The 13,533-nt window shown below is 37.7% G+C and overlaps 1 protein-coding gene across 14 annotated transcripts in view; it reads right to left on the bottom strand.

Moving 5' to 3' along the window:
- CAMK2D (calcium/calmodulin dependent protein kinase II delta) overlaps positions 1 to 13,016 on the bottom strand; it is a 321,165-nt gene extending 308,149 nt beyond the window's left edge. For 5 of the 14 annotated variants that reach the window (XM_047854974.1, XM_047854981.1, XM_047854975.1 and 2 more), the window contains exons 1-2: positions 12,293 to 13,015; positions 10,569 to 10,663 (exon numbers count right to left, since the gene is read on the bottom strand). In XM_047854974.1, the coding sequence (XP_047710930.1) occupies positions 10,569 to 10,663; positions 12,293 to 12,357 (160 nt within the window). In that variant the 5' untranslated portion in view covers positions 12,358 to 13,015. Of the gene's footprint in view, positions 1 to 10,568; positions 10,664 to 12,292 lie in introns of all 14 variants that reach the window. The other 9 variants (XM_047854979.1, XM_047854977.1, XM_047854992.1 and 6 more) reach the window with 5 other exon arrangements.
- Positions 13,017 to 13,533: the final 517 nt, after the last annotated feature.

Here is a 13,533-nt window from a genome sequence, read left to right as displayed (position 1 = left end):
TATTTCCTAAGAATCAGAAATATGAAAAAGTTTTACAAAACAATGTTTACTATTATGTCAGCATAGCAAAAGGCAATTTAAAAAAAAAACTAGCAATACTACGTATACTAATATTTTACTCAGTGAAGTATAATTGTTAATAAGAAATCAAAGGATTTGTAGTAACATAGGGAAATTTGTAAATATTAAGGAAAAAAGCAGGACACAAAACTGTACAGTTTAGTCCAGTATTCTACTTAAATGTCAGCAGTGACTGGGAAAACTGAACCATGAATATATTGTCTTCTATTTTTCTATATTTTTCCAGATTGCATAATTAGAATATATATTTTGATACAACTGTTAATGTCTTATGCAAACTGGTAATGAATCATTAAAATTTGTTTCAGAGATATGTCCATAGTATACAATTCTCCCTATACCCAGTGTGTATATATACATATACACAATCTTTAATATAAGAGCATATATAACTTACTTTACTAAAAAATTCATCATGGATAAAGTTTCTACAAAATGGTCAAAACGTTCAGCTGAACTAATTTCACAAATTACATATCATTTTGCCACCATGATTACATACAAATGTTCTGAATGTTTTTACAAAAACAGCATATTTTCTTAAGATATGTGTGTGGATATATGTGTGTGGTGTATATATACATATACACCATAAAGTTGTAGAATTGTAAAACCCCCAGTAAATAAGGAAATAAGTGCTTTAAAACATATATTTTCTTTAAGGGATTTCCAATATTGAAACAAGCACACTTTCCAGTCCTTTTACCAAGTCTGAATTGACAGGCATGGCAGTTCTAACAGCTGGCCTCTGTCTTTCCTAAAAAGTCAAGTAACCTCTATAAGCAAATAATATTCGTGATTTGTGAATCCAAAACTATATATCACCAAAATGCTCTTTAAAATGAGCTTAGTTAAAAGATAAGTCAAAAAGCATTCTTCCCTCCGGAGAATGAGAATGGACACAAACTTAAAAATCCAAACATTTAAACTAATTTAATAATAAGGTACCTGGCTGGCTCGGTTAAGTGTCCGACTTCGGCTCAGGTCATAATCTCGCAGTTAGGAGTTCAAACCCCGCATGAGGCTCTGTGCTGACAACTCAGAGACTGAAGCCTGTTTCAGATTCTGTGTCTCCCTCCCTCTCTGCCGCTCCCCTGCTCATACTCTGTCTCTGTCTCTCTCTCAAAAATAAATAAAACATTAATTTAATGATAGCCTGAGTCTGACATTACTAAAGTGGTACTAATGGACATGCAGACCATGAAAATGTTACCCCTTCTTATTGAGCCACTTTATGTTACATGGTAAAAAAAAAAAAAAAAAAAAAAAAAAACAGCAAGAATTTACACAGTTGCTCAAAAATTTACAAAATTATACAAAACTCTTTCCAACAAAGCATAATTTGTCATCAAGAAACTAATGAAATAATTTATAAATTAAAAATTATTTTCAATAGTGTATTCCATTTGGCATGAAGCTTTAGCTCAACTTCCACTTACTTTACCTGCCAAAGGTCTCTCCTTGTTAAACATATATCTACTTCTGGAGACAGAATCCTATTTGCTCACTCATTCATTTATCCCCTCATTCAACAAACATTTATAAGCATCTTCAACATTTATAAGTAATTTACAATTACTGTGCCAGGCACAGATTCAATGGTAAGCTTAAAAATGTCCACAAGATGTTTGAAAGCTACAACATATATAACTAAAACACAAAAGGAGAAATGTGATCAGTTGCTTAAAAAACATGAAAAAGCTATTCAGAGGAAGAGGAAAAGAATCGCTTCTGCCTAGAGAGGGAAAGTAAGGGTGGAGAGTAAGTTAGAGACGGCATCATGGAGGCAGAAGCACCTGAAATGAGTCTTAAAGGAGATAGGGTTTCATCAGCACTAGGTGTACTCATTCCATCTGGAGAGTAGAGCCAGAACTTTCTCCCTTCCTTTGAACATGCTGCTTACTTTTCCTGGGCAACCATTTCTCCCTTCTGTACCAGGCTCAATTGCCATTCAAAAACATAATTTCACTCACTAATCTCTTCAATAAATCTGTGATAACAACCTTTTCCAGCCCTTATCTACATGAAAACCTTGTGTATACTTCTATTACAACACTCAAAAACTAAACTGTATTCAGCAGGCTATCATCCACACTAATGGATCACAAAATAATTCAGGGCAGATCTCTTATCTTTCACCTCTGTATCGCTACAACTTATCAAGATGTCCAGCACAGTGGGTACTAAAAGGTCTAACGATGAACTTTGTAAATGAATAAAAAACATGGCAACCATTAGCTGGAAAATCTGTTTAGGAAGCTGTTTAAAAGAGTTAAGAAAAAAAGGGCTCAAGTTAAAATGGCGAAAAAGGAAGAGATGGAAAGTGTTGAGATGGGTTAAGGAGAAGATAATCAAGCATGCTTGAAAGTCCAGGAAAAGTAAGGCACCATTCATAGAAGGGGGAAACCACTGAGTCCACCAGGGACAAGCAGAATTGGGCCTGGACTACTATCGAATACACTTCGGCAGAAATCCAAGTTATCAGAACACAGACTCCAAATATCACCTAAATATTTCTTCACCAAAATATAAATTTTAATTTGAACACTAATGCCGTGATATGGCATATCTGACCTCTACAACTTCTCTAGAAGATAAAAGAGAAATCTAATTTTCAAGTACTATACTTACCTTCAATAAGGTAGTTTTATGTAACTTACTTCTGCTTTATTTCAATGTGTGTACATCATCATTAATGAAAATGCTTCAAAAAGACGTAGGAATAAAATAATTTCCTATTACTAAAAAAATTCCATATAATTTAAGCCTTCCCTAGCCTTAAGGGATAGGGTAAAATTATGTACTAATATGAGTTTATTCCATAAATTTTAAATTTATACATGTACAACAATACATATATTGTTATACATATATAAATGTACCTTGATAAAGAGGGCATAGATTTTCCATTGGTAACTGGCCAGCTGAAATCAACCAGTTAATTAACAAGTCCCAGGGCATGGGGAAATAAAAAGAGATTTCTCTTTTAAAAATGTAAGAGATTGGGGCACCTGGTGGCCCAGTCAGTTAAGTGTCCGACTCGATTTCTGCTCAGGTCATGATCTCACGGTTCATGGGTTCAAGCCCTACGTAGGGCTCTGCTTGAGATCCTCTATTTCTCAAAAAAATAAACTTAAAAAAATTAAAAAGTAAGAGACAGTAATTAACTCTCAGAGCAAGGCAAGAGATGAGGATCAGCAAGGAACACACAGGTAGCTTCAAAAGTAGAGGGAATGCTCTAGTTATTGAGTGGAGGTTTATTGGATGCTTACTGTTTTATGATTTATAAAATATAATTTCATACTTAAGATGTTAGGTAATAAAAAGTTTCCAATCCCCATGTAATTTAAAGAGAAAATAACCTTAGGTAAAACAATTAAGTGTACATAAATATTACACAATATTATCTGTGTATCTTTATATGACTTGCTGCACCTAAGTTATTTTTCCAACAAACATAAAACAGCCAAGTTTTATAAATTTTATAAAATTTTATAAAATATTTATAAAACTTAATAGTTTTAGGTTTTTCTTTCACTTGCCACATGTTAGTATGCATTTGGCACATAGTGTTGTCCAAGAAGAAACAATAAAACAACAAACATCTGTCCTCCATGCTTCACAAACAAGAGGAGCCTGAGAAATAAAATGCCTTTCTGAGTAGGTTCCTCTGGGTTTTGGTTAAGGGCTAAGTTTTTCTTTTCAGCAACAAGTGAATCATTTAGAAGAAGTAGTCCTAGGAACTTAGTGTGTTTTGAGATATTTGCAGTAAGTTAATGAATTAAGTTTACCAAAACATGTCATTCTTCTGTAATCATTTTCCCACTGATTCTTCACCTCACTGTTTTCTTTCCAGGAAAGAGCACAGAGGACTATCAAACTTTAGTTTGATTTTATGTTACTGCAGCAATTAAAATACTATCTTCTCTCACAAGGCGGAACTCTAAATATATTTTCCCAAACAAATACTCAATTCTATACACTGCACTGAGGACCTAAAGCTGTAGAAGACATAGTCCTTTTTATGAAAGACCCTGAAGTTTAGTGGGGAGATCAGTCAAGCACATACCGATAAGTACAGAGAGGTTAAGAGAAGTTCTTTGTAACAGCAGTCAATGGGATGTGCTGGTGGAAAGAGCCAGGCTTTAGAGCCAAAGAAAATGGTTTGAAATTCTGACTCCACTACTGACTAATACTGAGGCTTTTAGTAACTTACAGCCTCAGTTTCCTCTATTTAAAAATTGAATAATAATAACAATAAACTAAGTAAAACAAAGTATCTTGTAAGTATAGATCTGTCACTTAGAAGGTTCTCTTAAAATAATAGCTATTACCATTCCTATTATTTTATTATTATTATTGATTTGGGTAGTAATAAAGTTCTAAAAAGTTAAAAGGAGACCATAGTACCAGCAAAGGGGTTCGCCTAACTAAAAAATCAATTATGATTTTGTTCTGTGACTGTGTATGATTACAAGGATAGTTCAGATATTTAAAATCAAAACCAAACAAACAACAAGCAAAGCTGTCCTCTCCCTACTCTCTCTCTCTCTCTCTCCTCCAAACCTGACAGTTTCCCTATACTGGAGAAAGAGTTTACAGTAGATGAAAGGTCTATGAACTCACCTTAAGAAGTAATGATCTATCTCCCTTAACTGGATCAGGAATTTTAGTATCTAAAAAAGTTTCCTTTTTTAATTTTTTTTTTAAATTTTTTTTTTAACGTTTATTTATTTTTGAGACAGACAGAGCATGAACAGGGGAGGGGCAGAGAGAGAGGGAGACACAGAATCCGAAACGAGCTCCAGGCTCTGAGCTGTCAGCACAGAGCCCGACGCGAGGCTCGAACTCACGGACCGTGAGATCATGACCCGAGCCGAAGTCGGACGCTCAACTGACTGAGCCACCCAGGCGTCCCCCTTTTTAAATTTTTTAATAAAAATTATTTTATTCTAAAAGTAACTTTATACTGATAATTGCAACAAATTTACCATCTGAGTAAAATAATATTTTAATTATAATCAGATATTTAAACTCTTTTGAATAATCTCTCCAAATGGTTTTAGACTTGTGGTACTTAAAATTTATTTAAATCCATATTATATAAAAGCCTTCCTTCATCTCTCCAGGCAGAAATAACCTTTCCTTCCTTTGAAAATCAACAGCACTTTATTCAAGCTAGACTTATACCTAAGTCAAGAAGACTTATTTCTTCTATGTCTATTTGTGTAGATAGCCTTACTTTTCCTAACACTCTGCCCACTATACTTACGCAATATTTATTAAATAAAAATATATAAAATAAGGCCACATAAGTGAATGTGCTTATTAATCTATAAAGTAGTATAAAAGCAAATTACTACAAAGGTATTATATTTTAGAGTAAAAGTATTGCAAGCTTCCACTTAATGTACGGCAGTACAATTCACTGAACAATCCTTAACTGTCAATAAAAAATACTGTGCACACCATACCCTAACAAATGTGGAGGGGCAGATGTTTAAAAAAAAATGTATCAGTTCAGCCTAAGAGACAGTAGGAGTTGGTCTGCCTTGGTATCAGCCCAAGAAAAAAAATTCTTTTAATTAAATAAAATTCTAGTCAACAATGAGCTTAAATGCCCAAGAAAATCCTAGTATGTGCCTTATAGCAATTCATGATTATTAACTTTAAAAGACTCATAAAAAATTTACTACTAAATTTTAATTTTTACACCAAATTGATTCAATATTTCAAGGGAAATGAGAAGTATTAATCTCGTTGTATAACAATAAAGATTCTCCAGGTGTTCAATTCCTATTGCATAATCTGTCAGGTAGAGGTTGACACTAGTTATTGATACCACAGTCAGATGCCTGACAACCATGTTCTTTATATTAAGTTTGCATATTATAACCATGTTGGAATACAGAAAGGATTTTTATTATTTTCTGGAAATGTAGGTATGCATTTTTATCTCCTAACCAGTTTGAACATCAATAATATTCTCATTCACTAAAAGAGGAAAATAGATATCTAATATCAAAACCTATGTAAAAATGCAAATACAACTAAACATAATGAAAGGACTACTCTGGGGCCCAATAATTAAAGAGCTGTAGAAAGTCCACATACAAAAATAAAAATACTTTACTAATTTTTTTCTTAAAACACTGCTCAAACCAAGAAACTTTCAAAAAATATTAATTAGCCCAATTAGTTCCAAATTGCAAAATCAATAATGTATAATCAGAACAATTCATCTATATCATCTCATTTCTGCTTCCAACTTAACACAAGTAACCACAAAGCTGAAAAATTGCACTAATTTCTTGACTGCCTGGATGCCAAAAAAGAAAAAAAAAAGTAGCAAAAGTTAGTTATTGACATCTCTATTATAACATAAAAAAAACTACTTAGGACATGCATGCAATATTCAGATTTCATAGCTGAGACCTAATTTGGTGTACATGGTTTAAGTAGTTTTTATAAAGTCCTGATTCATATTCTACTAAGATCATCAATTTGGGAATTAACAAAACTTGTAAAATCAAAGAATACCAAATAATTTAACTGTATTAGATCTGTGAAGTATTGCAGAAATATAAAACGAAATCCCTTTTTAACTTTATCAAGAGAGTAGAGCTAAAATATACTTGTAATAGCACATACTATTTCAAGCTTCTACTATAATTTGCATTTTACAAAAATAATGACTTGTGGCTCATCAGACCCTATGTAATAAAAAGTGGTTTCTAATGATCAACAATTACATTGGAAAATGAACATTAAGAAGTTATTACTATCATAAAAAATATTTTACCACAGGGAGTCTTTAAAATGTGAAATAAATCACAAATGCTATTTCTAAAGACATCTGCCATCAGAACCATCAGTCTATTGGATTCTGAACTGCAATCACAACCCTTCCTGGACTTTGCATAACCTGTCAATACCTTACAGTTATAAGCAGGTCAAAATCAACAAAGTATCAAAATAGCATGGCAAATTAGGATTTGTTAAGTACAAACCTAATTGTCTGGGACCAAAATGATAGAATTTCTACTGCCCATGGTAAAAATAGGAGATAAAATTCTACAATCACTATCTACCATTTACTAAGTAAGTGTGCTTTCTATTCCTAGCTGACAAAAAAAACTTTTTGAGACAAAAATTGCACATAAAACAGAAGATGTTTGAAACTTTCTTACACTATTTTTAAAGCAAGCCAAATTATATATCAGTGTACTTAATCTATCTAATCAGTATCATATGATGAATGCTCTGTGCATGCACGTGTTAACGCAAAAGGAAAGAAATTCTTCAACAGACTCTGAGTCTCCCAAATATGGTTTGTGTGACTAACAGCTGAGAGGAAATGCAACTGAAACTGTCTGCTGGAAATCCATTAACATCTAGGCACAGAAAAATGCCTGGGTGATAGTAGAGTTGGATGTGTAAATTTGTGCAGGAATATAGCCAAATTTTTGGCAATCCCTCATGGTCTTAAATGTATTGACAATGGTCTTTCTTTTCCAGTTGTAATGTTACATTTGAAGAACATTATTTGAGTTGGAGGACCTTCCTGGTCTTTAAAACAAACAGGCTTAAAGCTTGGATTTACAAAGGCATGGCATTTTAAATAATACAAACAAAAATTTATACAAAAAATTATATGCTCCACAAAAACTGCCATGCACAGCCAAAAGAAAAAAAAATCAGTACATTAAGGGAAAAACTGTATGCTAATTTAGATATCATTCTAATTTCCCTTAAATATACTATTTTTAAATTTTTCTGTAAAAGTAATTTTCAGGATTATTACATTCTGAAAGGGAGTGTTTTTAAAGGAGAGTTCATATTTCAAAGTATATGCTCTTGATATCTTAATACACTATTTTATAAAAGATTACTTTACATCTAGAACTTGCTTGTTCTTAGGAATTAAACTAAGTATGTAACTCCTTTACAAACCATTTAATAGCCATATGTGATCCTAGTCACTCTGTACTGAGCTCCTCCTAGGTCCTCAATGCTGTGAAATGTTTTATTTAAAATAATGAGAGCACTTTCTTAAGTATTTACAACTTAATATGGGTATAGCTTAAACATGCACACATTCAAAAGTATAAATATGCTATAAGCAGCTCTAATTGTTATGGTTATAAAATAAATTGAAAAATTTGAAGTACCATAATATTTTACAGGTGAGCAGTAATAGGTAAAATTGACTCAGCACTTTGCAATGAAGAAGTGGTTCTCATAAAATTCACTGAATCCTCAAAACAACCCATGATACACTATGAGTACTTTTCCCCCATTTTATTAGTGAAGAACCTGTGATGAAGAAAAGGTAAATAACTGAACCACATTACACACTAAATAGTAAAGCCAAGATTCAAACTGGTTACTCACAGCTAAGTCACGGCTGCTGCTGGATTTATAATTTTCATTCTTTCATGTAAGTAATCACATCTGATTGTTTCAGCAACCCAAGAGATAATAATAGCAGCTAATATTCATTGAATACATATTATGTAGCAGACACTGTTCTATACTATATTAATTCACTCCTCACAAACCCTATAAAAGGAAGGGTTACACTATTACCCATTTACAGGTAAGAAAATGAAGGCTCATTGAAAATACGTAAATCACCCAAGATTACACATCCAATAGGTAGGCGAGTCAGAATTTAAACCCAGAGCATTAGTTCCAAAGCCTCTTCTTTCCCACCTCACTCCTCAGTGGATTGACATGAAGCAGGTTAAGAAAGGAAATTGGAGAGGGAGAAGAAGCAGGTCTTCTAGTACTTCACTTTAACTACTTTTCCTAAACGTAACTGGAATAATTAAATCCAGACAGGGCAAGGTGGCTTTGGGTGTAGGTTGTTCTTTACAGCACAGTATGAACAGGTAAGGAACACTGGCAGGAAGAAGGAATCCCATCAGGCTAGAGAAGACTTATCTTCCATAGAGTGGAGGCAGAAGAATGGAAAAATAATGGGAGCAGAAACACATGTATTTGCCATTCTGATTCAGGGAGTATAAATTATGGTAGATGAAGAGGGAGGACTCTAATTAAGGAAATCAAGGAGAAGTGAAGCACAACACTGATTTGTTTTGAGAGAAAATTTAAAGCCACTGAAAGATTTGGGATAGGTGTTGTCATGCCTCCAGAAGAACTGATACTCCTACTTTTGCCAAAAGTATCTAGCGCACAGGAAGAAAACATTGAGAGAATTTTCATTTTTTCTTTTTAAAAACTAAAATGTCATTTACAGTTTGGTAACTCCTTTTGACTGTTAGAAACCTTCCTGTGGAGAGAAGAGGGAAAGGGGAACATGATGGAGCGTAACGTGCTTCTCATTAGTTCTCAAGCTGTGAAGCTATGGCACTGGTTACTTTAGCACATAGATCTTCCTCAGAGTGCTGTTAAAATCGGACGAAGAAAATCACAACAAAATCTCATTTTAATGAATAAACTGAAATGCCAATCTAAACCTAAAGTAGAAGTTGCAACAAATGAGGAAAAAAAAAAGTATGGCAGAGACCAAAAATGACACCAGGATACTAGAGAGCAGCACTTTTTAGAAGACAAATTAAATGGGGCAAACTAACCCTAATAGAATTCTTCCCTCATTACTTAAAATAAACCAGGTCACTGAAATGGGCTTATACTGTGGCATTTTGTTCATTTTAATTTCATTTAAATTTCATTACATCGTAAATTCCCATGGAAATACCTTAGACACGTGTCCACAATAATTAGAATGCCTAACATTTCAGTGTAAGTACTTTTGCATAAGTTCAACAAAACAGAAAGAATGCAGTGAGCTCCTTTCAGTTTTTTTTTTCCTATGTCAACAGCTATTTTATGATAGGAATGATCTCTGTGGCTATAGAGCATGTGTAAAATACATCACATGAGTCTGTGAGAAGCCTTAATGCGGAAGACCCAGTAAAGATCTGGACTGCACACAGAAACCTCAAAATCAAGCTGAACTTCCTAGAATATAGCGATGATAAATTTTTCCTCCCAAAGCTATTACTGTTAAATATACCTTGATGAATTAAGTTCAAGTGTAACTACAATTGAAATATGATTCAACTGAGCTATGACCTATTTTTCCTCTCAAAAGCAAAAAAGAGAATAATGACAGTTGTGAGACTTACACTTTTCCATTCCTGGGTATTTCTGAAAGTTATTTCACAGCACAGCTAAAGGCAAAATGCACTTTGTGACACTTCTTTTCTTTAAAATACAGTTACTTATGCTAGTGCTCATAGGACAGATATAATTACTTAATAATTGTTATTAAAAGTCTGTGTGTTTATTTTTAAACTATACATACCAAGGCATTCAGGAAGGAAATAATCTCAGAATGTAATAGGACACCGTAGGTCTACAGTTCAATTATAAGTATATATCTACATACAACAGAACCAACAATCAACATGACAAATACAAAATTAACATATACTGTATATGTGGTTGATAATACCCACCCCTAGCAGAAAGCTTTTTGGTGTTGATAATTTTGGCAGCATATTCTTGTCCAGTAGGGATTTTCATACATCTTCTCACCACTGAGAAAGCCCCCCTGAAAACCAATAATTAGCATGTCATCAATATAATCAGCTATGATATTCTACTAAAAAATTACAGCAATCTGAGCATTTTTGTTGCATTTAATGAACCGTCAAACATCAGTGTGCTACAGTAATATCCACAAAATGAACGATTCTTCCTGGAAACCTAAACCTTCCGTAATGTTGAAGAATAAAAGTAAATTTTATTTAACAGGGAGCACACATTATTAATCAACAAAATGAAAGAAATTGCCAATAATGACTGCTCTTGTTTGCACATGAAATTTGAAAACATTTTACAATTCACACTCACACAGCACCAAATGCTGAGAGGAAAAAAAAAAAAAAACCTGCAAAGAGCATGGCTGAGGAAGAGCAGTAAAAATCTATTTATTTTGTTAAAAAAAAATTAATGTGGCTCCAACTAAGTAAATATGGAGATTGTTTTCATTAAAAATATAAGTGTTGGGAACATTTGTGTGGTTTAACAAATCCTGATATGGTGATTTCTCTGTGCCCTGTTTTGAGCTGGGGGAAGGGAGAGATTTGAATTAAGCTGCTCTTCCGACATATTCTCCATGTTTTAACAACAGACAGCGTATAAATATATAAGGATATAATTTTCATTACATTTAAAATATAATTACATTCCCTTGAATTCAACTGCATAAAACAACAACATACATATAAACGCACCCCTTTCATAAGTAATAGTCGAAACTAGCGATAGAAGAACTGGGTTTGGGTTGGATGCTACATAAATCAACATTCACGGTTCAGCCCCTAAGTCCCTAAGCACAGAGGTCCTCAGGAGGTCTCAGGTCCCCTTCCTTAAATTCTCCGAGCAGTTCTGCCAGTCGGGTGTAGGAGGTCGTTTTATACAACACTAGGCTACCCTTGGGAAGCTTTCTCTCGGTCTCCAGGTCTTTGCCGTTGCCTGTATAAATAAATCCTCCCAGAGAATGCGAAGATGTACACGTAAATCATTGGAAGGATGATGATGATGAGCGAATAACCTAGTGCAAAGAATAAGAGTGGACACGGGGCAAGGGGTCGAGTTCTTTTCAGTGGCCCTTTTCCTGGACAGAACAACTACTGGATGCAAAATAGACTCTACGCCAAGTTGAACTTTCGGCATCAATAAATATGGCACCGTCTGTGGCAGCGAGTTCTCATCCGTACGAGGGTCGTACGGCCGACACGCCGGCTAACCAGGAGGCATCTCTATTTACAGAAAACATGATCTATGTTGCATTTTACATGGGTTCTTGTTTCCTCTACACACACACACACACACACACACACACACACACACGCTCGCACACTTCTCTAGATGACAGCTACAACTGCAGGGATCGTAAATCCCCTAAGTCTCTAGGGCTAGAGGGTGGGGGAACGGGTGAAGGTGGGCTAAGGATTATCGGAATGTGCCACAGCCGGGGTGGAGGGTCTTTTTCCGTCTCTGTCCCCTCCTCTCGCTAAGGCAGCACCTTCCTCAGAGCTGCCACACCGCGGGCCCTCCTCCCTCTCCTCTGGTCTCCCAAACTCCCTCGCCCCACGCGGGAGGCCGGTGGGTCGGGGGCAACGCGACCCGCCCTCTTCTGGAAAGGGGACGTGCAGATGCGGGCCAAGGCGCTTACTTTCCGAGCTCCTCGAAAAGCTGATACTCGTCCGTGAACCTGGTGCAGGTTGTAGTCGAAGCCATCCTCGGTCCGGGCTATGCCCCTGGCTGGGAGCGCGGCGGACAAGACTCGAACAGACGCGCGGCTTCCCCAGGACTGGCCCCGCGGCGCTGTCACCCAGGGCCGCCCTCACTTTCCTCGTCCGAAAGTAGCTCACCCGGGAGGGAGTGTGCGCAGGGGCGGGGCGGGAGGGAAGATGACCAGAAAGGGTGGCGTGGGGTCTCCTCCCCACGGTCCGCAGATTCTCTTCCTCCTCCTCCGGCCCTCGCTTCCTTCTCCTCTGGACGCTCCACCCGCCCCCTTTCCAGCCCCTCTCCCCAAATGCTGGGGGCAAAGTACTCAAGAAGAGGGGGTCGGGAAACGGAAAACAGCCGGGCACGGGGCGAAAGCAGTTGCGAAACTAGCCGCACCGGGGCTGGAGGGGTAGGGGCAGAGGGGAGGGAACCCGAGGGGGCGGAGGCCGCGGAGCCGAGAGCGGACAGCTCGAGCCCAGCTGCAGCTGTCAGCAGGCGCGGGCGCGGGGCGCGCCGGGGCTCGGCCGAGCGTGCGCGCCCGGGACCCGCCTGCCTCCCGCGGGCACCTCGGCTGCCTGGCGCTCCCCCAAGAGCCCGCGCCGCTTGGAGACTGCGCGGCGAGAGAAAGAGCGCTCGGATGGGGCGAAGACTAGTCCGCCGTCCCCAGGCCTCCGCCTCTTTCCTCCTCCCGCCACTCCCTCCGCCTGCCAGCACCCCCTCCCTCGCGAAGCCCCCTCCTCGCCGGTCCCACACCTCCCTCTAGCGACTCTAACCCAGTCCCTTCGCGGATCTCGCTCTCCGTCCCTAGGTCTTACACTCGCGCACACCCGTCTGGGGAGAGACCAGGTGGGCGGAGGAGGCTGTACGAGGGAGAAGCCTGGGGAAGATTTAGGTGAATGAGATGAGATGTCAAAATTACCCAGTTAAACTCGCAATTAAGCTGCTGCCTAAACCTGGGGTTGATTTAGAAGATGTGGGGTAAGTCGTGGGCTGCCCGGGGATGCTTCCCGGGCCGCGGAGGCCCCCGACCCTGTTGTGGGCACGGGGCACTAGAAACCGCTCCACGCCGACTCGTGAGCCGCGGTGCTCCGGGTGGGAGGGCGAAGTGTGCAACCATTTCATCTCGGCGCGTCTCCGTGTTGACACGGCGGGGGCCGGATGTGGGCAACTGACTGCTTCCTTAGA

This window comes from Prionailurus viverrinus, chromosome B1, assembly GCF_022837055.1.
Source record: "Prionailurus viverrinus isolate Anna chromosome B1, UM_Priviv_1.0, whole genome shotgun sequence".
Lineage (NCBI taxonomy): Eukaryota > Metazoa > Chordata > Mammalia > Carnivora > Felidae > Prionailurus > Prionailurus viverrinus.
This window is presented reverse-complemented; position numbering and strand designations above follow the sequence as displayed.